General features: G+C 36.1%; 1 protein-coding gene across 8 annotated transcripts; it reads right to left on the bottom strand.

Moving 5' to 3' along the window:
* On the bottom strand, positions 1–23,692 carry LOC127163664 (gastrula zinc finger protein XlCGF8.2DB-like). Of its 8 annotated transcripts, none has more exons than XM_051106971.1 (3): positions 23,593–23,623; positions 7,291–7,413; positions 1–1,886 (listed from the first exon to the last, which is right to left on the bottom strand). In XM_051106971.1, the coding sequence occupies exons 2-3, from the start codon at positions 7,373–7,375 to the stop codon at positions 889–891; spliced, it is 1,083 nt and encodes a 360-aa protein (XP_050962928.1). In that variant the 5' UTR covers positions 7,376–7,413; positions 23,593–23,623; the 3' UTR covers positions 1–888. The 8 variants fall into 8 exon arrangements, 7 of the variants coding, with proteins under 7 accessions (XP_050962928.1, XP_050962929.1, XP_050962926.1 ...); XM_051106972.1 differs by lacking the exon at positions 23,593–23,623 and adding an exon at positions 16,907–16,932; XM_051106969.1 differs by lacking the exon at positions 23,593–23,623 and adding an exon at positions 8,047–8,081.
* Between the last annotated feature and the right edge of the window lie 2,610 nt (positions 23,693–26,302).

Here is a 26,302-nt window from a genome sequence, read left to right as displayed (position 1 = left end):
AACTGATACTTTATTTTCAACTTTTCAATTATTCCCTTCATTTTTATTGAAAATAAATGCTTTTCCTATATGATATGTGACCCTGGACCACAAAACCAGTCTCAGGTCGCTGGGGTATATTTGTAGCAATAGTCAAAAATACACTGTATGGGTCAAAATTATGGATTTTTCTTTTATGGCAAAAAATAAATAAATTAAGAAATTAAGTAAAGATCATGTTCCATGAAGATATTTAGTAAAACTCCTACTGTAAATATATCAAAACTTAATTTTTGATTAGTAATATGCATTGCTAAGAACTTCATTTGGACAACTTTAAAGGCGATTTTCTCAATATTTACATTTTTTTGCACCCTCAGATTCCATATATTCAAATAGTTGTACCTCGGCCAAATATTGTCCTGTCCTAAGAAACCATACATCAAAGGAAAGCTTATTTATTCAGCTTTCAGATGATGTAGAAATCTCAATTTTGACAAATGGACCCTTATGACTGGTTTTGTGGTCCAGGGTCACATGTGAGATTTGAAAAGGGAGAATTTTTTTTTTCCAGCAGGCAGATTCGAACCCAGGTCTATTTGTATCGTAAAAAATAGAACACCCTCTTTATTCTCTGCACCACTAGAGCTGACACTTTATAGACGTCTTGTAGTGTTGACTAGCCCACTCACACATTGGTGGGCAGAGTTGGAGTAAACAGCCTCTGCCAACAAGGCAGGCCATTTGCACTTAGTGTAAATAGACAATGCCTTATTTAATGCCTCCAAAATTCATCTATTTTGTGTTTGCAATAGTTGCTGTAGGAGGAGGAACACAGAGAACAAAAAGACATTATCAGAATATCCAAGCAAAAAAGTGCTGTAAGTGGATCAGTCACTTAGGTAAACCTCAAGCACATGTAAGGCTTCTCTCCATGATTCCTCGTGTGTTTCCTGTCTGTGAAACATCTTCCACACTGATAACACACAGCAGTTCTCTCGTATGAATCTGCATGTGGTGTTCATGGGCTGCTTCATTTTTGAAACTCATTCCACACTGACCACATACAAATGACTTCTCGCCAATGTGAGTTCTCATGTGTCTGTTCAGGCTTCCTTTTTGGCGGAAACTATTTCCACATTGTTGGCAGGTAAAAGGTTTTTCTCCAGTGTGAGTTCTTATGTGGTCTTTAAAGTGTCCTTTTTGAATGAAACTCTTTCCACACTGTGGGCATTGATAGGGTTTCTTTTTAATGTGATTTCTGATGTGGTCTTCATATTTTCTTTTTAGAATAAAACAATTTCCACACTGGGGGCATGTGTAGGGTTTCTCTGCACTGTGATATCTTATGTGGTATTCATATTTTTCTTTTTGGCTGAAACTCTTTCCACACTGAGGACATTTGTAGGGTCTCCCGCCATTGTGTACTTTTATGTGGTAACGAAGGTGTCCTTTTCGGCCGAAACTTTTTCCACACTGCTGGCAGGTGTAAGGCCTTTCTCCAGTGTGAACTATCATGTGGTAATCAAGGTTTACTTTTCGTTTGAATCTTTTTCCACACTGTTGGCAGGTGAAAGGGCTTTCTCCTGTATGAATTCTCATGTGGACTTTAAGGTTTCCATGTTGATGAAATCCCTTTCCACACTGTTGGCAGGTGTAAGGTTTCTCTCCTGTATGAATCCTCATGTGCCTGTTAAAGCTTCCTTTATGAGTGAAACTCTTTCCACACTCTTGGCAGGTGAAATAACTTATATTTCCTGTCTTTGGAGCCTTTTCCTGTATGGAAGTTGTTTCAATCTCTGAACAACTATAAGATTTTTCTTCAGTTTTAACATCATGATTTATGTATTGATCTTCCTCTTTGATTTTATTCAGTACTTCATTCTCTTCTTCCAGTACCGTCAGGTCTAAAGTAAAAAAACCAAAAAAAAAAAAACAAAACAAATAAAGACAAATACTACAGACAAAAAAAATCTGGGTGTTATATTAGACAGCAACTTGTCTTTTGAAAATCATATTTCTCATGTTACAAAAACAGCATTCTTCCATCTTAGAAACATTGCCAAGCTACAAAATATGTTATGTGTTTCTGATGCAAAAAAGCTAGTTTATGCATTCATGACCTCTAGACTGGACTATTGTAATGCACTACTAGGTGGTTGTCCTCCATCTTCAATGAACTCCAGTTAAGTCCCAACCAGGTCAAGAGAATATGATCATATTGCGCCAATTTTACAGTCTCTGCACTGGCTACCTATTAGGTTCCGCATCAATTACAAAATATTACTTCTTACCTATAAGGCCCTTAATGGTTTAGCTCTTGCGTACCTAACTAGTCTTCTACCACGCTACAATCCATCACGCTCCCTAAGGTCGCAAAACTCTGGACTGTTGGTAGTTCCTAGGATAGCAAAGTCTGCTAAAGGAGGTAGAGCTTTTTCACATTTGGCTCCCAAACTCTGTAATAGCCTTCCTGAAAACGTTCAACGTTTGGAGTTAAATGCTATTACTAAACCTGACACTTTTCCTCTACCTCAAATGGAGGACTGTGTAGATCAAGTGGGTGCAGCGCACTTTGTGAGCAAATTGGATCTCTTAAAGGGATACTGGCAAATGCCATCAACTCATCGAGCTCAAGAAATAAATTAATTTATTACTACATCAGGGTTATACATGTACTCCGTTATGAGTTTCGGTTTGTGAAATGCACCCGCTACCTTCCAGAGATTGATGACCAAAGTGGTGTTCGGTTTGGAAGGTTGTGCGTTGTATTTGGATGATGTGATTGTGTTTAGTGACACCTGGGAGCAAGATTTGGTACGTCTTCGTGCTCTGTTGGTGCGGGTAGTGGAGGCGTGTCTTACTGTTAACCTGGCAAAAGATATTTGGGCAAAGAAGTGGGCCAAGGTGTGCTGTTTCCTATTCAAGCCAAAATTTTTGGCCATACAAAGTTTTCTCCACCTTCAACAAAGGAGGAGTTAATGCACTTTTTGGGTATGGTGGGGTATTAATGGGGGGTTTTGGCCTAATTTTTCAACTGTTGACTGACATACTTAAAAATTCTGTCAAGTTTTTTGGAGAGAAAAATGTCAGCAAGCTTTTGACAATGTTGACAAACTATTGCCAACTACTGCTCCTGTTTTAGCTGCCCCTAGGATGGATAAGCCATTCAAAATACAGGTAGATGCGACAGGGGTATAGATAGGGGTTAGAGTTAAGGTTAGGTTAGGTTAGGTTAGGTTAGGTTAACCCTAGCCTTACATTCAGTACAATAGAATGTAAGGGAAACAGGTCAATTCAGCTGAAAGTTTGTGGTTGTTTGATGTGATTACTTGGGTGTTGGCTAGATGATGGTGCAGAGTTATGTACACTGTAAAAAACAATTTGTTGAGTCAACTTAAAATAATTTGTAACCTGGCTGCCTTAAAATTTTAAGATCAGTTTAAGTAAGTTTATAAGCTTGAAATGTTAAATTATACTAAGTGACAACTTAGATATTTGTGTTTGCTAAGTAACCCAGCTGCCTTAAAATTTTAAGTTGATTCAACTCAAATATCTCAAATATAATAAAACACTTTAAGTTGACTAAACTTGTTTTAGTTGACTGAACTTAAAATTTTAAGGCAGCAGGGTAACAAATTATTTTAAGCTAACTCAACAAATTGTGTTTTTTATTTTTTTACAGTGTACGCTAGTTGAAGTTTTAGGAGGCCACAGACATCTGGGAACAAGGCTTGCGATAAAACTTCACTTAGAATGCTAAACTCTTAATGGAAAGAAATAAAGATACTAAAGAAAAAACAGAAGTATGAAGATCTCCTCATGTTTTTTTTTTTTTTTTTAGAGGAGCAGCTGGCATGCAAGCCAGGGAGCGCTCAAAGAATGCCAAAACCAGCGGCAAAAGTGATTGCAAAAAGCATGGCTAAGAGCTAACGCAAAAAGCAATGGCTAAAATCAACGCAAAAAGCAAAATTTTATGGTGTCTTAAGTTTTTAAACTGGGCTGCTGACCAATTAGACATGGTCTTGGTTTGGGATGTTGCTATGTTTCTCCACCCAATATATAAATCAACATGTTATCTTATCAGTCACATGGGTCAAATTTTCCTGCTCTGATAGAAACGTTTTAAGCATGAATTTTCGAACTCAAACATACCCAACATGAATATAAACCTATAAACTATTCATTAGCTATTCAAAATACATACATACATACATGATAGGGAGTTATGCAATGGACTGATATTCACTTATATGTCCTTTTAAGGTTAATTTTGGTGCATTTATATGTAAAAGAGTCTGTGTCATTCTGTGAACATAAGGGTGTTCTGCGAGGAACAAAAAGGTCAAAATGGTATAGAAGGAATCTCAGTCTGGTCTTTGCCCACCCAACAAAGTCTCTACTAACGATTTTGATTTGGACCTGATTCACAATCATCCATGTTGTGTTGGGCCTCTTTGTGGAACTAGATTTCAACAATGTTCTGATCATAATTTGTCTGATTTGCTCTGATATGCTACAAGAACCCATTATAATCAGTGAGCTGTCCACACTGGATGTGGCGCGACACAACAAATCGTTCTACTTTTTATTTTTTTGGCTAGTAAAAGTGATGAATGGCCAGTAACTTAAAAATTTAGTAGCCAAATTGGCTAATGGGTGAAGAAGTTACATTTAAACTTGCTAAACAGTCCTTCAGTCAAGACCAGCGAGATATTTTCTTTGTCTTTTGTTGTTTGATTAATATTAAAGAGTTAGTTCACCCAAAAATGAAAATTAACCCATGTTTTACTCACCCTCAAGCCATCCTAAGAGTATATGACTTCTTTCAGATGAATCCAGTCAAAGTTGTATTAAAAAATGTCCTGGCTCTTCCAAAGCTTCATAATGGCAGTGAATGGGTGATTTTTGTCAACAGTCCAAAAGAAGTTAAATAAAGCGCATCCATAATAAAACGCGCTTCACACGGCCCCAGGGGGTGATTAAATGCGTCCTGTAGTGAATCAAAAGGTTTTTTTTGAATAAAGTGAAACTTAAAAACCGCTCTGTAACTGTCGTACACTGTTCTGGGTGGATGATGTACGACATATGTGTAGCGCATGTGCCAGTGTGAACATGCTAGTCTGGTGAGAACCAACATTTGTTTACAGGAGCAAAGGAAGCAAGGAAAACAGTCTCCTCTTGGCTTATATCAAAATTTTTTTGGAATGTTGAGAAAAAGCACCCATTCACTGCCGTTATAAAGCTTTGAGGAGCCAGAACAATTTTTAATTTTAATTGTATTCGTCTGAAAGAAGAAAGTCATATAGGCTACACCCAGGATAGCTTGAGGGTGAGTAAAACATGGGCTGATTTTCATTTTTGAGTGAACTAACCCTTTAAGCACACAGTCGGCAGCAGGAATGTAACTTTTTAAGAGCCGCACGGATCTAATTTACTGTTACACATGTATTTTCACTCTCAACTCTTTACATTCACTTAACACATAACTGACAAGGGTTTATGTAAATAATAATCACCAAGTGCTGCATTGTGACATATGTCAACGCAGTCAAGTGCAAAATTTAGTTATGTGCAGAATTATCTGTCAAATGGGTAAAATTAAATAACACGATTATAAATAAATGTTGTTAAAAGTAATTGTATGTTTCACACTTGGTTTAATCGAGCATTCACTGGATTTTTAGCCCATATGTGAACACTACTCTTAAAGCAGACTGAACTGAGACCATCCGTTGTTAAACAAGTACATGATCTGAGTATAACTCACTAAGTAGTCATAACTTTGTTTTAAGATCAATCAGTGCAAGATTTTTTTTCAAATGAAACAGGTCAGACTTACATTTTATCTAGGCTTTAAGCTTTGTCTGTGAAACCTGGGGACAATGTCATAACATTTTGTGTAAATTTAATAGTAAAACAATACAATAAATACAGGTATTGAATATTCTCAGAAGCTTTTTGTTCTGAGAATTTTACAAGTTTTGGATTCCACAAGTTCTTCAGTTTGTATTTATGTTCCATGTGGAATTGCCAAGACTGTGGCGCGGTCCCGAGGTGGAAGTTACCACAAAAACCATAATGATGCCACACTTCAGCTTTGTACATTGAGGCGGGAGCATGAATTCTTCTTTCTTTCTTCATTACTGACAAAGAACATTAGTGGCCTGCCTTTATGCTAGTATTTCCTGTCACTGTTTAAGTTCAGAGATAAGAGAAGACTGCAATCTAGCGGTCGGCATATAAACTCAAAATAAAGCATTTTTTTAATATATCAATATCGCGTTTTTGAGAATCAGTACAGTATCACCAAACAAAATATCGTGATATGTGTATCGATATTTTCTTACACCTCTAGTAATAATAGTAGTAGTAATAGTAGTATCTTTTTTCAATTTAACACCATAAAAAAAAAACAATCTAAAATTTCCAAGAGAAATCTGTCCATTAATATGTTTTCTAAATAAAATACTTTTCTAACATCATTTAGAAATGGACATTCTGTTCACAAATTCACAAACCACAAACTTACTCTTTCATTACATATGAATGAGTGAATCTTGAGTCACCAATTTGACCGTACGGCCACATGGTGCCATGTTTAGCGTTGTTTAATGCCATAGCACAATGGCGCTGTATGTTGGCGCGCTGCCTGCAAGGCTATCGTGGCCAACCACATTTAATGTTGAAGTTATTATTTTGGTGTTTATGCGAACACTGCTTACTGCTGCTAATTTCAATTAGATTAATATAAAACTTAAAATAATTTTACTGTGTATCAGTACATTTACAGTACAGTACAGTACCTGATGACTGATCAATTTAATCTGAAGAAGATCCCACACATGTGCTGCTAAAATGTTAATTTTGTTTTAAAAATGTTATTTTAAACATTTTATTTGATTTGTCTAACAGCCTTGAGGTTTATAACTGTTGTTTGCAATGTATTTACACTGTTATCATAAAATGATTTCTCAGCCAATGTTTTTCTTTTGTTTTGTTTTTGCATTGCACTGTAGCTTTAATCAGCAGGGGCAATAAAAATAACAATCTTCTTGCTATTGCCCCAACAAAATATAGAATGCAAAGAACTATTTCCCCCCATTTAATTGTTCTCAGACAGGATGCGATAGAGTTATTGTAACACAACATTGTTTTATGTTAATGTGACATTATGTCATAACGATTGCTCAACGGGATCTTACGACACTCATATGACATTCTTCATAAATATTATTTATTATTTCTGTACAGCGGGACATTTTAATAAAGATCAAATGTGTGAGTTCAGCTTTGAGAATGAAAACCAACCTGCTTGTTCCTCAGTATCTTCATGTTTGACTCTGAAAGCTTCTTCAATTTTCATGTCTTCACTCTCCTCTTTAATAAATGCCATCTTTATAATAGTGTCACATGGATCTCACTTGAGTTTATCTGTGTGTTTAAGATGAGAATAATGAACAGAAAGAAAAATACATTTAAACTAAATCTGTGTGTATATCAATCAACTTCCTACTTTAGCAGTCAGAGCACTGGTGAGGGACTCAGTCAGAGTTAATGTAGTTAATCTTAGATAACAGCCTAATTATTATTAAAAAAGCAATTCAATTTAGTAGAATTTGGAAATTTGCCAATTATATTTAAATATTACACTTTTTTTGAAAGCATTTGCAGCTGATTTGTTACAGTTGATCATTACATGTTTGTGTTTGTTGTTCTCGCTGCATTTACAGTGTTTTGAGCAGCAGGAGTCGTCCGCGTGCGCTGATTTGAATCACTGAATCATCTTGCGAAGCATTTGATTCAATTGACTCGGAGTTTCGAAAAGCTCTGTTTCTACCGGCCAGTGACTGAATTCGTGTTTACAATAAACTGATTTACAATTTAGAGTGAAATGAGACGCGTCTTTTCTGTTACTCATACAAACACCTTCCATTGATGTAACTTGATAAAGCATTACAGTGTTGCAGTCAGCATACTTACGTCATTTTGATCGCTTTTAAAAACTATAAAATGCCTGAACTGTCTGTATAATTTTTAAATACTTTAAATACTCAAAACACCAACCTCTCTACAGCCCAATCTCAACTGATGCAGGAGTGCGGCGCGGTGTTATGACGTCACACACCAATACCAAAATAAAAGTCCTGTTCAATGTGGCTTTGTCTAAAATCACAAAAATTGCAGAACACTGTTCATGTTTTATGCTGTTCCCTTCAAATTTAAAGTGCACTTTGAGAGCGGACGTGAAATTAAGAGGGGGAAAACAATTAAGTCATTGAAATTCCTGAATGTTTCACAATACAGACAAAGTTTGGTCACTTTTGACAGACACTTTGGCAGATTATTGTTCAAATGAAAGCACCTACTTAAAAGAAAAAAAACAAGTTACATAAAGTTTTTGTATGTTTTTATCTACATCAATAAATATGCATATTTTCTCACAACATGAGAAGATAGTAAACAGCACAGGATGAAGAAGAAAAGATACAGAGGTGCCGTAACCACCACCACAGCTGGTAAATAAACACAAACTATTCAACACAAACTATTCCGTTTATTTTGGTCATCTTTCCTAAAAATACAAAAGCAACAGTTATTCTTTTCCCTTTTAAATTTCTTCCAATACTTGACCAAATCCTCTTCATCTGTCAGTTTTGTTGGTGCAGGTTCCCCTCCATTGTGTGACAATCTGCCTTATTGCTGTCAACTGAGTACAAGTCAGCTGTTAATTTCATTACTCTAACTAAGAAATGTAACAGGTTGGATTAAAGAAAATTTAATTATGTGAAAAGCATGTCAGAATATGTGGAAAAAGCTGCTGTGCATTGAAATAGACACAATGATATTTAATATGTGAAATGTTTATATGTCCATGAAGCTTTTATGCTTAAAACTTTACATTGATTGAATTGTTTGTACACTTAATTATTTTTCCTTTTTGTCTTTCCCCCTTTTTTTTTTTTTGCTGTGGAATACCATGAAAATGAATATTAGTTTAATAATTTAGGTTTTTTTGCCCTCTCATATTATAACAGTGATTAAGAATTAAAGTTACATGTTGACTCTGAAGTATGCAGACATCTTTTTGTTGTGTGCTGTTGTCATGGTGAATCATTATTTTGGAGAAACAGAAAGACATTAGAATATCCAAGAAACATTACTTATAATCTGCACTGCTCTTGGTAGATTGTGTTCATCATTATGGAAATGAGCTGTTGTGTTCTTTAATTTAAGTATCGTCAGTAGATCACCAAAGAATTATTCACTCCCATCAATGCTTTTGGACTCGCTGTCTCACTCTAATTTACCCTATTGATTAAATCTGGCTTTTCTCCTGCCACAACTGAAATAACCCATCCACTGCAGAGATCCACTCCAACACTACAATGCCGTTTTCTCACCACTTTTATTTTGTTCTTGAAAGGAAAATCCCCAGTACATATTTACATCTTCATCTAAATGTCACTCTGGGTGTTCACTGTATCTGCTGCTCAAGTATTTTATCAAGCAACAAAAAAGAATTGTGCTGTAAGTGGATCAGTCACAGGTAAACCTCAAACCTTTCCATAGTGATGGCACATCTAAGGCTTCTCTTCATGATTCCTCAGGTGTTTCCTGTCTTTGAAACATCACTGATAACATTCAGCTGTTCTCTTGTATGAATCTTCATGTGGTGTTTAAGGGCTACTTCTTTATTAAAGCTCATTCCACAATGATCACATACAAATGACTTCTCTCTAATGTGAGTTCTCATGTGCCTGTTCAGGCTTCCTTTTTGGCGGAAACTATTTCCACATTGTTGGCAGGTAAAAGGTTTTTCTCCAGTGTGAGTTCTTATGTGGTCTTTAAAGTTTCCTTTTTGAATGAAACTCTTTTCACACTGTGGGCATTGGTAGGCTTTCTCTTTACTGTGATTACTGATGTGGTCTTCATATTTTCTTTTTAGATCAAAACTCTTTCCACACTGAGGGCATGTGTAGGGTTTCTCTTCATTGTGTACTTTTATGTGGCAACGAAGGTTTCCTTTTCGGCCGAAACTTTTTCCACAGTGCTGACAGGTGTAAGGCCTTTCTCCAGTGTGAACTATCATGTGGTAATCAAGGTTTTTTTTTCGTTTGAAGCTTTTTCCACACTGTTGGCAGGTGAAAGGGCTTTCTCCTGTATGAATTCTCATGTGGACTTTAAGGTTTCCATGTTGATGAAATCCCAACCCGCACTGTTGGCAGGTGTAAGGTTTCTCTTCTGTATGAATCCTCATGTGTCTGTTAAAGCTTCCTTTATAAGTGAAACTCTTTCCACACTCTTGGCAGGTGAAACAACTTATATTTCCTGTCTTTGGAGCCATTTCCTGTATTGAAGTTGTTTCAGTCTCTGAACAACTATAAGATTTTTCTTCAGTTTTGAAATCATGATTCATGGATTGATCTTCCTCTTTGATTTCATTCAGTACTTCGTTCTCTTCTTTCAGTGCCGTCAGGTCTAAGGCAAAAAAGACAAATAAAAGTTAACCCCCGCTTAATGGCAAAGCAACAGACATCAAAACATTTAAACATAAAAAAAGGTTTGAAATAAACATCAGGTAAAAATAGCTGTGGTGGGTAACGCTGTCAAATCACTAGCCAATTTGGTGTGTTACTTTTCGTAAATTATGTATAGCAAACACTGAATCTGTTCCTTGTTCCTTGGTTCCTATCAGTAAGCGGCAAGTCCTGGAGTCTGAAGTACAGTATATGCTTGAGAATGGGTTAGCTGTTCCTTTGTGTTCCAGTTGGGCTTCTCCATGTTTATTAGTAAAGAAACCAGATTCTACTTACCACAAGTTAAGCAAGACCAGAAGAAAATGGTATGAAAAAGGACCAAAAGACAGTTCACAGAATCTCTTGGATTACAATTTGCAACTAGACAAATGTACCGTTACTTCCTCTACAGTCAAAAAAATCTGGGTGTTATATTAGACAGCAACTTGTCTTTTGAAAATCATATTTCTCATGTTACAAAAACAGCATTCTTCCATGTTAGAAACATTGCCAAGCTACGAAATATGTTATGTGTTTCTGATGCAGAAAAGCTAATTCATGCATTCATGACCTCCAGACTGGACTACTGTAATGCACTACTAGGTGGTTGTCCTACATCTTTAGTTAACTCCAAATAAGTCCCAACCAGGTCCAGAAAATATGTTCATATTGCCCCAATTTTACAGTCTCTGCACTGGCTATTAGGTTCCACATCAGTTACAAAATATGATTCCTTAACTATAAGGCCCTTAACGGTTTAGCTCCTGTGTACCTAACTAGTCTTTTACCACGCTACAATCCATCACACTACCTAAGGTCGCAAAACTCTGGACTGTTGGTAGTTCCTAGGAGAGCAAAGTCCACTAAAGGAGGTAGAGCTTTTTCACATTTGGATCCCAAACTCTGGAACAGCCTTCCTGATAACGTTTGGGGTTCAGACACACTCTCTCTGTTTAAATCTAGATTAAAGACTCATCATTTTAGCCAAGCATTCAAATAATGCATCTCATAAACTTGTACTGCAGTTATATCTGATCAAGTGCACATTATTAATCTTTAAGTTGGGTTGAACAAATTATTTTGCTTGGTTTGAATTAGCTATGCTAATTATGTTCCCTTTTGTTCCTCTATTCTGTCATTAGATTGACATCCAGAAGACCTTAGAAGAGATGATGCCAACCCCTCAGAGGACCTCATATGAGGCCAACCCTGAAACAACATACAGCACTACTAAATTGTGCTGTAAGTTTGATTGCAACATATAATTAATTACTTTTAACTGTTCACTGTTCATTACTCCATCAGGGTTATATTTGTACTCCGTTATGAGTTTCGGTTTGTGAAATGCACCCGCTACCTTCCAGAAATTGAAGAATAAAGTGGTATTCGGTCTGGAAGGTTGGGTATTTGGAAGACCTGATTAGTAAAGTACCTACATTTACTGATTCTCACTCATTTATTGAAGATTTGAATAAATTCTACACCAGATTTGACAACCTGAACTTCACCAGTGAGTGTGAAGTCTTCCCACACCAGAGCAGTCACACGCACCCCCCTTCACAGTGGAAGACGTTTACCAGCAGCTCAGGAGGTGTAAAACTGGTAAGGCCCCCTGGACCGGATGGGATTACTGGAAGGCTGCTTAAGAACTGTGCCCTGGAGCTTTCACCTGACCTCTTGTCTTTTCACTCTTCAAAGAGTCACTGCTGAGAGCAACTGTCCCCATGCTCTGGAAAACAGCTACTATCATCCCTGCTCCCAAGAGGCCCCGTCCTTCTGAACTAAATCACTACAGGCCAGTAGCACTCACTTTAATAAAAGCAAAATGCCTTGAGAAACTTATATTGAACATCATTCTTCCAGTCGTCAGCCCACGACTAACTTTTTCTAACTCAACCATACCCAACATGAATATAAACCTATAAACTAAGTTTTTGTTGTCTCAGTTTTGTACGTGTAGTCAACTATTTATTATAGTTATAGTATTTATAGTATATGTATAGTCAAATGGTTAACTGTTGTATAAGTCTGTAATTGCTTTTCTTATTCGTATACTGTTGTATGTTTATATTATGCTCAACTAGTATGTAGCACCGTGGTCCTGTGAGACATGACATCTCGTTCTTCTATATGTCCACACGTGTAGCAGAATGACAATAGAGCTCGACTTGACTTGACTTATTCATTAGCTATTCAAAATACATACACAAAATGTTTGGGTTACATACAGGATAGGGAGTTATGCAATGGACTGATATTATGTCCATTTATGTCCTTTTAAGCTTAATTTTGGTGCATTTATATGTGTAGGATATCGGAGCGAATCAGACAAATTGAAGATCCGATCAGAACATTGTTAAAACCAAAGCCAAATTCCACAAAAAGGCCCAGACTAACCAGACCACGTCATAAATCTGTCCATGGTACCCTGGCACCAACCAGGCTAAAGTAAGCCTAACCAACTGCTTTACAGCTTTGAATAACTTGCGACATTAACACAAAAGAACACAATTATCGATAATCCCAACTCGGGAAGGAGATTGTCAATTTTGGGGCAAGAAAACCAAGATTAATGGTCAAAGATGCAGCACATCAGGACCATCACATGAGGAAAATCTTTATTAGAGACTTTGTTGGTGCTCCCCCCACTCAAGACAAGAACCAAACTGAAATTCCTTCAAGATTCTTTCGGTCCTCAGAACATGCCCTTAGTTCAGAGAATGACAGAGAGACTGTCCTTTTTATCTAAATATGCACCATCAGACCATCGCATAACTCCCTGCTATGTATGTTACCCACACATTTGTCTATTATGTTCCAATCACTCATTGTGTGTGTCCTTTGAATAACTATTGAATAGCTTAAGGGTTTATATTCGTGTTTGGTATGTATGAGTTTGAAAATTCCTGCTTTGAACTTTTCCACCGATCAATCCTTTGTAAAATGTATTATATTCACGTTATAGAAATCATGGCCAAATTATACTCTGCAAAAGCGGGAAAATTCGGACCATGTGACTGATAAGATAACGTGCTGATTTATGTTTTGGGAGGAGAAACATAGCAATATCCCGAATTAGGACAACATCTAATTGGTCAAGACACCATTTTGGGATGTGTCCAAAGCTAAGTTTAAAACCACAGGACACCATAAAATGTTGCTTTTAGCTATTGGTCTTAACCAATTTTTGCTGCTGCTTTTTTGTGTTCGCTTCCTGGCTTGCATGCCAGGCACTCCTCTGAAACGAAAACATGAGGAGACAGTCACATTTCTTTCTTTTACTTTAATCTTTTCTTTCCGTTGAGAGTTTCATGTTCTAAGTTAAGTTTTGCCACTAAGCTGTGTCTCAGACTTTGTGCCCGCCTCAAAACTTCAACCAGCTTAAACGACTCCATCCTCCAGCCAACGCCCAAGACTTTCGGATGACCACGAACTTCCAGCCAATCAACAACCTTGGGAAACCCCCTTTCTGCAACGACGTCATCAAAGGGAATCCCTTAACACAAAGGCAATGCAAGCACAACCTCCAGATTCTAGCTGAACTGATGCATTTAATATAAAGTTTAATAACCTCATTGAGAAACTCAATGCGAGGGTTAATTAAGTGATTGATGGTTGTTCAGGTCTAAGCAATTGCATAAACTTGGGATTTCATATTTTCACTCTTCTAAACTCATTCTTTCCTTATTTTCTCTCTTCCTGCAACTTGTGTGAATGCGTGTCTATGTGTTAGATTACTTTATAAGTCATAGGTTTATCCAGTAAATTCTTGTTTATACTGAAAAGAGAAGTATCTTGTTTTGTGCTTATAAATTAATGTCTTAAACTGCCGACCTTGTTACCGTGCTAATAAATTAGTGTTTTCACTATATTTTGGATATTAGTATCCATTGCAGAGTTGATGTCATACGGCTCGCTCAATGAATCGCTGGTCTGATTCGCTCTGATATGCTACAAGAACCCATTATAATCAGTGAGCTGTCCACACTGGATGTGGCGCGACACGACAAATCCCTGACAGTAAACTGATGACACGTTCTATTTTTCTTTTTGGCTAAGTTTTGAATGGCCAGTAACTTAAAAATTTAGTAGCCAAATTGGCTGATGGGTAAAAAAGTTCAATTTAATCTTGCTTTGTTTCTTATTAAAGCTACAAAAGTCCTTTAGTCGAGAGCAGCAAGATATTTTCTTCATCTTTTGTTGTTTGATTAAATATTAAAGTGTTAGTTCACCCAAAAATGAAAATTAGCCCAGGTTTTACTCACAGTCAAGCCATCCTAAGAGTAATGCAATCAGAGTTACATTAAAAAACGTCCTGGCTCTTCCAAGCTTTATAATGGCAGTGAATGGGTGATTTTTGTCAACAATCCAAAAGAAGTCTAATAAAGCGCATAAATAACAAAACGTACCTCACACACCTTTAGCGGGTCAATGTGTTTTTGTAACAAACAACAAAATGTAAAACTTATAAACAGTTCTGTAACTTCCGGTAACTGATGCATGCTGAAGCTGATCCGGCTGGATGATGTACGACATGTGTAGCGCATGTGCCGGTGTGAGTATGCCAGTCTTGTGAGAACCAACGTTTGTTTACAGGAGCAAAGGAAGCAAAGAAGACCAGTCTGCTCTTGGCTTATATGAAAATCCTCTGACATTTTTCTTTACAAATCTTCATTTTCTAATTTGTGACCAGCGTTTTGTTTTGCTGTCTCTCCTCTGTGCTTCCATGTTCGTCACTAATTACGGATGCATGCGCAGCGCATACGTAATCTGCAGGAGCGGTGTTTAATTGTAAACGCGTATGATAGTTAACGGAAGTTACAAAAATTATATTAAATATATTTTTGTTACAAAACCACATCGATTCACTACAGGAGGCCTTTATTCACCCCCTGGAGCCATGTGAGGTACATTTTATAATGGACAGATACACTTCATTTGATTTCTTTTGGACTGTTGACAAAAAGCACCCATTCACTGCCATTATAAAGCTTGGAAGAACCAGGACAGTTTTTAATTTAACTCCAAATGTATTCATCTGAAAGAAGAAAGTCATATACACCCAGGATGGCTTGAGGGTGAGTAAAACATGGGCTGATTTTCATTTTTGAGTGAACTAACCTTTTAAGCACAGAGTCGACAGCAGGAATATAATTTTTTAAGTTTATTTTTTAACATTTTAATTGACTTGTCTAACAGCCTTTGAGGTTTGTAACTGTTGTTTGCAGTGTATTTACACTGTTATCATAAAATGATTTCTCAGCCAATGTTTTTGTTTTGTTTTTGCATTGCACTGCATTTGTATTTAGTAGGGGAAACAAGACCAATCTACTTAGTATTGCCTCAACAAAACTGAAAAAAAAAAAAAACATTTAAAAACCTTTTCCCCCATTGTGTTACTGTAACAGGAAATAATTATTTTGTTTATGTTAATTTGTGATGTCATAATAATACACGCTCAACTTTTATGAAGGACCTGCACTTAAAAGCAGCATGAATATTTGTCTGGTTATGTGATCTCTTACGACACTCATATGACATTCTTAAAAATATTCATCATTTCAGCGAAGCTGGACAATTTAATAAGCATCAAAGAGTGAGTTTAATTTTGTGAATAAAAACCAACCTGTTTGTTCATCAGTATCTTCTTGTTTGACTCTAAATGCTTCTTCAATTTTCACGTCTTCACTCTCCTCTTTAATAAACGCCATCTTTATATCAATGTCACATGGATCTCAGTTGAGTTTATCTGTGTGTAAAAGATGAGATTAATGAACAGAAAGAAAATAAACTCAAACTAAATCTCTGTGTTTTAATCAGCTTCCTAGTTGAGCAGTCAGAGCACTGGCGAGGGAGTCACTCAGTCAGAGTTAATGTAGTTAATCTTAGAAAACAACCTTAAATCACCTAATTATTATTAAAAAAGCCATTCAATTTAGGAGAATGGGGGAAAAAATGTACAAACTAACTTTTTTATTATATCGAACTGAATTATATTTAAATATTACACATTCTTGAAAACATCTGCAGCTGATCATTACATGTTTGTGTTTGTTGTTCTCGCTGCATTTCCAGTGTTTTGAGCAGCAGGAGTCGTCAGCGTGCGCTGATTTGAATCACTGAATCATTTAGCGAAGCATTTGATTCAATTGACTCGGAGTTTCGAAAAGCTCCGTTTCTACCTGCCAGTGACTGAATTCGTGTTTACAATAAACTGATTCACCATTTAGAGTGAAACTAGACGCGTCTTTTCTATTACTCATAAAAACACCTTCCACTGATGTAACTTGATAAAGCATTACAGTGTTACAGTCAACATAATTACGTCATTTTGATCGTTTTTAAAAACTATAAAATGCCTGAACTGTCTGCATTGTTGAAACGCTTTATACGCTCAAAACACCAACCTCTCTACAGCCCAATCTCAACTGATGCCGAAGCGCGCTGCGGTCTTATGACGTCACACATCAATACCAGAATAAAAGTCCTGTTCGGTGCGGATTTGTTTCAAATCACAAGAGTGCACAGAAATTGCAGAGAAGATTGCAGAAGATTGTTCATGTTTTATGCTTTATCCCATTAACTTTAAAGTGTACTTTGAAATCAAATGTGAAATTAAAGGGGAAAAACAATAAATTACTGAAATTCCTGAATGTTTCACAATACAGACAAAGATTGGTCACTTTTGACAGACCTAAAAACAAGTTACATGAGGTTTTTGTATTTTTTTTAGATCGATCTGCATCAAGAAATATGCATATGCTCACAACATGAGAAGACTGTAAACAGCACAGGAAAAAGAAGAAAAGATACAGAGGTGCCGCAACCACCACCACAGCTGTTAAATAAACACAAACTATTCACAGTTTATTTTGGTCATCTTTATTTCCTACAAATACAAAAGCAACAGTTATTCTTTTCCCTGTTGGATTTTAAAATGGACCAAATCCTGAAGTATGCAGACATCTTTTTGTCATGGTGAATCATTATTTCGGAGGAACAGAAAGACATTATCAGAATATCCAAGAAACATTACTTATAATCTGTACTACTCTTGGTAGATTGTGTTCATCATTATGGAAATGAGCTGCTGTGTTCATAATTAGAGCATTGCCAGTAGATCATGAGAACTCTCCACTGCCATCAATGCTTTTGGACTTGCTGTCTCACTCTAATTTGCCCTGTTTATTAAAGGGGTCATCGGATTACCATTTTCCACAAGTTGATATGATTCTTTAGGGTCTTAATGAAAAGTCTATAATATACTTTGATTAAAAATTCTCAATGGTTGTGTAAAACAACACCCTTTTTACCTTGTCAAAATGAGCTCTGCAAAAATCATCTCATTCTGAAGAATTGTTCCTTTAAATGCAAATGAGCTCTGCTCGCCCCGCCCCTCTCTTCTCTCTGTGGAGTGACGAGCCTGTTTACTTTAGCCACATTACTTGCTAACTAGCACATTATTAGGAAAGGCGATCGCAAGGGTTCATAAAAAACCCTTATACTCACTTCTGCTGTAAGTGAAGCTGGATCATGAATGATTCATGCGAACATAAACGCATTTATGTAGATCTGGAGGCGCATTCCCTTCACAAACAAACATAATCTACTGCATCTTCAGCGGCTCAGATGTCGGGAGTAAATGACGACCACTATGTTCATTATTACATCCAGCAACACAACACCTCAATCACTCAATCGGAGATATTCTTCGATTGTGTTTTGAGCAGCAGGAGCTGTCAGCGTGCGCTGATTCGAATCACTGAATCACTTAGCGAAGCATTTGATTCAATTGACTCGGAGTTTCGAAAAGCTCTGATTCTACTGGCCAGTGACTGAATTTGTGATTACAATAAACTGACTCACCATTTAGAGTGAAATGATATGCATCTTTTTTTGTTACTCATAAAAACACCTTCCATTAATGTAACTAGATAAAGCAGTGTTACAGTGTTACAGTCAGCATACTTAAGTCATTTACATAGCTTTTAAAGCTATAAATACTCCTAATCTGTCTGTATTAATGAAACTTCCAATACTTGACCAAATCCTCTTCATCTGTCAGTTTTGCAGTTGCAGGTTTTCCTCCCATTTTGCGAGAATCTGCATTATTGCTGTCAACTGAGTACAAGTCACTTGTTAATTTCATTACTCTAATTAAGAAATGTAAAAGGTTGGATTAGAGAATATTTAATTATGTGAAAAGCCTGTTAGACTGTGTGGAAAAAACATTGAAATAGACACTGAATGATATTTAATGTGTCAAATGTTTGTAAAGTCATGTAGCCTACAACCATGAACATTTTATGCTTAAAGCTTTACACTGATTGAATTGTGTTTTTATACTTCATTCTTTTTTCTTTTTGTCTTTCCCCCTTTTTTTTGCTGTGGAATACCATGAAAATGAATATTAGTCAAATAATTTGTAGTTTTTTGCCTCTCATATTATAACAGTGATTAAGAACTAAAGTTACGTATTTTGTCGTGTGCTGTTGTCATGGTGAATCATTATTTTGGAGAAACAAAAAGACATTAGAATATCCTAGAAACATTGTTTATAATCTGCACTGCTCTTGGTAGATTGTGTTTATCATTATGGAAATGAGCTGTTGTGTTCTTTAATTTAAGTATCGTCAGTAGATCACCAAAGAATTATTCACTCCCATCAATGCTTTTGGACTCGCTGTCTCACTCTAATTTACCCTATTGATTAAATCTGGCTTTTCTCCTGCCACAACTGAAATAACCCATCCACTGCAGAGATCCACTCCAACACTACAATGCTGTTTTCTCACCACTTTTATTTTGTTCTTTAAAGGAAAATCCCCAGTACATATTTACATCTTCATCTGGTTGTCAGTCTGGGTGTTCACTGTATCTGCTGCTCAAGTATTTTATCAAGCAACAAAAAAGAATTGTGCTGTAAGTGGATCAGTCACAGGTAAACCTCAAGCCTTTTTCTACAGTGATGGCACATCTAAGGCTTCTCTCCATGATTCCTCAGGTGTTTCCTGTCTGTGAAACGTCTTCCACACTGATAACACACAGCAGTTCTCTCGTATGAATCTGCATGTGGTGTTCATGAGCTGCTTCATTTTTAAAGCTCATTCCACACTGACCACATACAAATGACTTCTCTCCAATGTGAGTTCTCATGTGCCTGTTCAGGCTTCCTTTTTGGCGGAAACTACTTCCACATTGTTGGCAGGTAAAAGGTTTCTCTCCAGTGTGAGTTCTTATGTGCTCTTCAAAGCGTCCTTTTTGACTGAAAATCTTCCCACGCTGTGGGCATTGGGAGGCTTTCTTTTCAATGTGACTCCTGATATGATTGTGATGTATTCTTTTCAGAATGATACAATCTCATGTGGAAATCAAGGCTTCCTTTTCGGGTGAAACTTTTTCCACACTGCTGGCAGGTGTAAGGCCTTTCTCCAGTGTGAACGGTCATGTGGTATCCAAGGTTTAGTTTTCGTTGGAATCTTTTCCCACACTGTTGGCAGGCAAAACGCTTTTCTCCTGTATGAATTCTCATGTGGACTTTAAGGTTTCCATGTTGATGAAAACCCTTCCCACACTGACGGCAGGTGTAAGGCCTTTCTCCAGTGTGTATTCTCATGTGTCTGTTAAGGCCTCCTTTATTAGTGAAACTCTTTTCACACTGTGGCATGAGTAAGGTTTCTCTCCCGTATGAATTCTCATGTGCCTGTTAAGGCTTACTTTATACGTGAAACTCTTTCCACACTCTTGGCAGGTGAAACAACTTATATTTTCTGTCTTTGGAGCCATTTCCTGTATGGAAACTGTTTTAGTCTCTGAACAACTATAAGATTTTTCTTCAGTTTTGAAAACACGATTCAAGTATTGTTCTTCCTCTTTGATTTTATTCAGTAATCCATTAAGGGCCTTCAGATCTGAGGCAAAAAAGACAAATACAAGTTATCAGTTGCTTAATAGCAAAGCAACAGACATCAACACATTTGAACATAAAACAGGATTTGAAATGAATGCCGGGTAAAAATCAACTGTGACGAGTAAAGATCGACCGATATATTTATTTCCCGATATTTAAGCATTTTACCATAATCGGTTATCGGTTTTGTCATATCGGATTCACCAGTAAACGTGTTTTGAGAATTGCGGGCAGGATTGTCATATTGGAGCGCAACTGAGGTTAGACGAGACAACATCAACAGAGTATACAGGTAAAACACTTGCTTAGCTGTTATTAGTCAACTTTATTTAACGTAAAGCCATTAATGCACATATTAAATGTGACCCTGGACCACAAAAACAGTCTTAAGTCACTGGGGTATATTTGTAGCAATAGCCAAAAATACACTGTATGGGTCAAAATTATAGATTATTATTTTATGCCAAAAATCATTAGGAAATTAAGTAAAGATCCCGTTCCATGAAGATATTTTGTAAATTTCCTACTTTAAATATATAAAAACGTAATTTCTGATTAGTAATATGCATTGATATGAACTTAATACAACTTTAAAGGCGATTTTATCAATATTTAGATTTAAACCATACATCAATGGAAAGCTTATTTTTTCAGCGTTCAGATGGTGTATTAATCTCAATTTTGAAAAATTGACTCTTATGACTGGTTTTGTGGTCCAGGGCCACAAATGTGTTACATAAATGCCTGAATATGTTTATGCAGCTTTGCAATAAGAAATAGATACGAACATGGGCATTGCTGGGCCATTTTTAGGGGGGGCCATAACACGTAAAGCAAAAAACGAAGGATAAGATGTGTTTATTGATAGATTGTTATAATATCTGCATCTGTGCAGTTTAAATACAGTTTACAAAATATCATGGGGGAGCAATCAGTTCCCCATCTACTGTAGCCTACGATTTCGCTGTGTTCACCCCTCATCACACCACAGCTGTTTCCTCCAGCGAAAATGAAGCACATATAAATGCATATAAAACGATCATGTTGCCATTTTCATTTATAAATTTAACTTTCAGTAGTTTCTAATGCATGTGGCAAGGAGGTTTGCACACTTCAGCTAAGGAAAAAGGGTTGTACTGGAAGTGCATACAGTAAAATTTTGTGTTTGTACAGTAAACGTGTGTGTGAGATCAAAAAGACTTGTATTTGGCTTATTCAGTACTCAAATGTTATACATATCTATACAATACAGTGGAATATTGCAATAAATTTAGTATACCACCCCTATTAGTCAAACATTTTCAATTGTATTTGTATATTTATTTATTTTTTTGTTATTATACCCTCACTGGAGGATGAGCCCCCCTAAAATGAAAATCCTACAATCGCCCTGGAGACGAACTCACAGAGTCATGTAAAATAATCCGTCAAGTCCTGTCCCAATAAAGATGTAAATTTGCCTGGATTAAATAATATACAGCCATGAATGAGTGCATGTTGGAAGTAAAAGCGCTTAATTTAATTCTCTCTGTCTTGTCTGTGCTCATCATTCGTCTGGTGAAGTTGTTTTCATGTTGATTTGACTCCTGTCCTTTATTTCCTCCATTTGAAAACATTCTACATTTATTTTGTTCATTAATGTTGCAGCTGATGCCTTTTATAAATAAAATGTTTTTATAGTTGTAATATGAAGATTACATTTAACATGAATTTTCAACACTTTTTTTAAGATGACTGAAAGGAGGAAAAATCAAAGTAAATTATGAACTTCACTTAGTCATTTGTTTACTTTATAACAGTAAATAAATATCGGTTCTTCATATCGGTTATCAGCACATAAACATGCAAATAATCAGTATCGGTTATAAAAAAAACAAAAATCAATATTGGTCGATCACTAGTAGTGAGTAACGCTGTCAAATAACTAACCAGTTTGGAGGGTTACTTTTCATAAATTAATGTTCACTCATTTATTTCTTGGGTAAGTTCATTTAAGCCAAATTTGTGCAGATTTAGCGCAAATACTGAACTCGTGAGTCATTATCATGCAATGTATCTACACTGTTATCATAAAATTATTTCTCAGCCAATGTTTTTATGTTTATTTTTGCATTGCACTGCATTTTTATTTAGTAGGGGAAACAAGAAAAACAATCTTAGTATTGCCCAACAAAATAAAACACTGTCCCCATTGCATAGGTTGTGAAAGTGTTTTATGTAAAACAAAGTTGTTTTGTTTATATACATGTCATAATGTCATAATAACGAATGTCCAACAGGATCTGCACTTGACTGCAGCATTAATATTTGGTCAAGTGACCGCTTATGACACTCATATGACATTCTTAAAAATATCATTAATCATTTATGTAAAGTTGGACATTTTAATAATGATCAAATGAGTTCATGATTTCAGCTTTAAAAATCAAACCAACCTGCTTGCTCCTCAGTATCTTCTTGTTTGACTCTGAATGCTTCATCAATTGTCACGTCTTCACTCTCCTCTTTAATAGACGCCATATTTATAACAGTGTGTCACGTGGATCTCACTTGAGTTTATCTGTGTGTTCAAGATATAAGAATAATGAACAGAAAGAAAGTAAATTCACATAAAATCTCTTTGTGTTTCAATCAGCTCCCTAGATCAGCAGTCAGAGCAATGTTAAAGGAGTCAGTCAGTCAGAGTTAATGTAGTTAATCTTAGCCTTAAATCACCTAATTATTATTAAAAAGTTATTACATTTAGGAGATTTAAACTCAAACTCACTTTTTTTGTTTAAAAGTATTTAAGAATTTAATTACATTTAAATACTACACATTCTGCAGCTGATCATTACACATGTTTGTGTTTGTTGTTGTCGCTGTATTTCCAGTGTTTTGAGCAGCAGGAGTCGTCAGCGTGCGCTGATTCGAATCACTGAATCATTTAGCGAAGCATTTGATTCAATTGACTCGAAGTTTCGAAAAGCTCCGTTTCTACCGGCCAGTGACTGAATTCGTGTTTACAATAAACTGAAGAGTGAAATGAGACGCATCTTTCTGTTACTCATGTGCGGGAGCGCTTATACTCATAAAAATAACGTCCATTAACGTAACTAGATAAAGCATTACAGTGCTACAGTCTATGAATACACCTGAACTGTCTGCATTATTGAAACGCTCTAAATGGTTAAAAACACCAACCTCTCTACAGCCCAATCTCAACTGATGCAGGAGCGCGGTGCGATCTTATGACGTCACACATCAAGACCAAAATAAAAGTCCTGTTCAGTGCGGATTTGTCTAAAATCACAAGAGTGCACAGAAACTGCTGAGAAAATGGCAGGACATTATTCATGTTATATGCTTTATCCCTTTAACTTTAAAGTTTACTTTGAGAGCAGAACTGAAATTAGAGGGGGGTAAACAAATAATTGAAATTCCTAAACGTTTTAGAATACAGACTTAGGTTTGATCATTTTTGACAGACACTTTGGCAGATTATTGTTAAAATGAAAGCACCCACTTAAAAATTAAAAGAAAAAAGTTACATGACTTTTTTGTATGTTTTTATCTACATCAATAAATATCAATGAGTATATCAATGAGACTGAGAATGTAATTTTATATTACATATTATTATTATTATTATTATTATTGTTATTATTTCTAAGATTTTGTCATGATTTGTGTGTTCTGCTTTGTGTCCACTCTGTCATCTTAATATTTTAAAATAATATTTAAACTAATAATTTAATCATATCTATATAATCCAGTGTGTTTATTAGCTAGGTGTGGGGGCAATAACATGCAAACAAATAACTGCATCTAAATATGACAGTTTTCTTCAGATAAGAAAAAATACATGTGTGAATTATATGAGTTTCTTTAAAAACAAATGGTTAAATAAAATAATAAAACTTTTATGTATTTATCATTTGAAAGCAAACAAATAATTCTGTTTAGGAAAGGGACATGATACCTTTCAGAAAATATCATTTGCACCTTAATATTTCAATGAAAAATGTATTTAACAGAAATGTATATGTCCATGACAGGGTGGACATATTTTATGGTTTATGCTTCAAATAATGGCTCATAATTATCCAAAAAAGAATGTGTGGGAGCTAACATATTTCTATATTACTTGAGTGTCTACTATTTATTACATGACATAAGATGAATGGTAAATTAAGACCAACATTTTTGACTATTGTAAGGGGGTGAAAGGCACTGATATTGACCCATTTACTTGTTTTGATCACGGGTGCCACAGCATCAGAGTCATAGGCTTATGCGTTTATTTAGAAGAAAACAGATGAACAAAGACTGTGTGTCACTTTTCATGTTCCACACCACACAGTGACAACAGAGGACACTAAAAAGAAAAGAAAACAAACAAAAAAAAACAAAATCAATTTCTCAATTTTAATAGATTCTCATTTTTATGAACAAATATTGATTCTTAAAATCCCAATCGATATTTTGATCTATGCTGTTTTCAGTTAAAGGGGTCATCGGATGCTAAGTTGACTTTTTCATGTTGTTTGAACATTAATGTGTGTTGACAGTGTATGTACAAATCTACCCTATAATGATAAAAATCCATGCAGTGGTTGTTAATTAATCTGTAAAAATAATATCCCCTTTTTCAAATCGAGCCATTCTCAGATGCCTGTCATTGCGGCGTCACACCAGCAGAGGCCGCTCCCACGATAGTTGATTGACATGAGCCTCTTACCTCAGATCAGCTGTAACAGTCAGACCTCTTTGTTTCAATGCTGGACCAAAAAGAATATCTCTGATTGAGCGATTGAGGTGTTGTGTTGCTGGATGTAATAATGAACATAGTGGTCGTCATTTACTCCCGACATCTGAGCCGCTGAAGATGCAGTGGATTACGTTTGTTTGTGAAGGGAATGCGCCTCCCGATCTACATATATCCGTCTATGTTCACGCAAATCATTCGTGATCCAGCTTCACTTACAGCAGTGAGTATAAGATTTTTTTTTTATGAATCTTTGCAATCGTCTTTCCTAATAATGTGCTAGTTAGCAAGTTTAACGGCTAAAGTAAACAGGCTCGTCACTCCACAGAGAGAAGAGAGGGGCGGGGCAAGCAGAGCTCATTTGCATTTAAAGGAACAACCCCTTAGAATGGGATGACTTTTGCAGAGCTCATTTTGGTAAAAAGGGTGTTGTTTTACACTACAATAGAGAATTTTTAACCAAAGTATATTAGAGACTTTTCATTAAGACCCTAAAGAATCATATTGTGGAAAACCCGATGACCCCTTTAAAGAGTGAAGAGTGAACAGTGTATAGTGCACCTCCCATCCAATAAATTACATTAGGCTGAGCTTTTTGCTTTGTTACTTTTGATATGAAACAAAGTCTCAGATTTCAAATTCTGTCCATTTTATTAGGAAATTCAAGCAATAATACCACTTTGGTGCTCTTTGATGCAGCGTGATAGATAAACCTTAAACTGGGTATTCGTGACAGTTTCATTTTTGTTCTGGGTCCCATGCTCTGCTGCCACACTGGAGCGCACTCGCCACCAACTGGACAGGGGTGGGAATTATAGCTACAATCTACAATAGATTTACATCTTATTATCTTAATTTAATTTTTTAACTTACTGGGTGACCTGGGTAGGCTAGACTTCAAACCCTGCCAACTAATACAAAGCATAATTTTCATTCTTTAATTAGGGGTTCATTTAGAATTTGACAATGTGAAACGTTTTCTTGTTTCCCAAAAACCCTTGACCTTACATAACTGCTTTGAAACGATCTATACTGTATAAAGTGCTGTATAAATAAAAGTGATCTGTAGGAATATGTGCATAAAATACCATCTATGTTTGCTACTGTCCACCATGTTACATTTACTAGGTAGCACCGTTGACTGGT

Source organism: Labeo rohita, chromosome 4, assembly GCF_022985175.1.
Source record: "Labeo rohita strain BAU-BD-2019 chromosome 4, IGBB_LRoh.1.0, whole genome shotgun sequence".
Classification (NCBI taxonomy): domain Eukaryota; kingdom Metazoa; phylum Chordata; class Actinopteri; order Cypriniformes; family Cyprinidae; genus Labeo; species Labeo rohita.
This window is presented reverse-complemented; position numbering and strand designations above follow the sequence as displayed.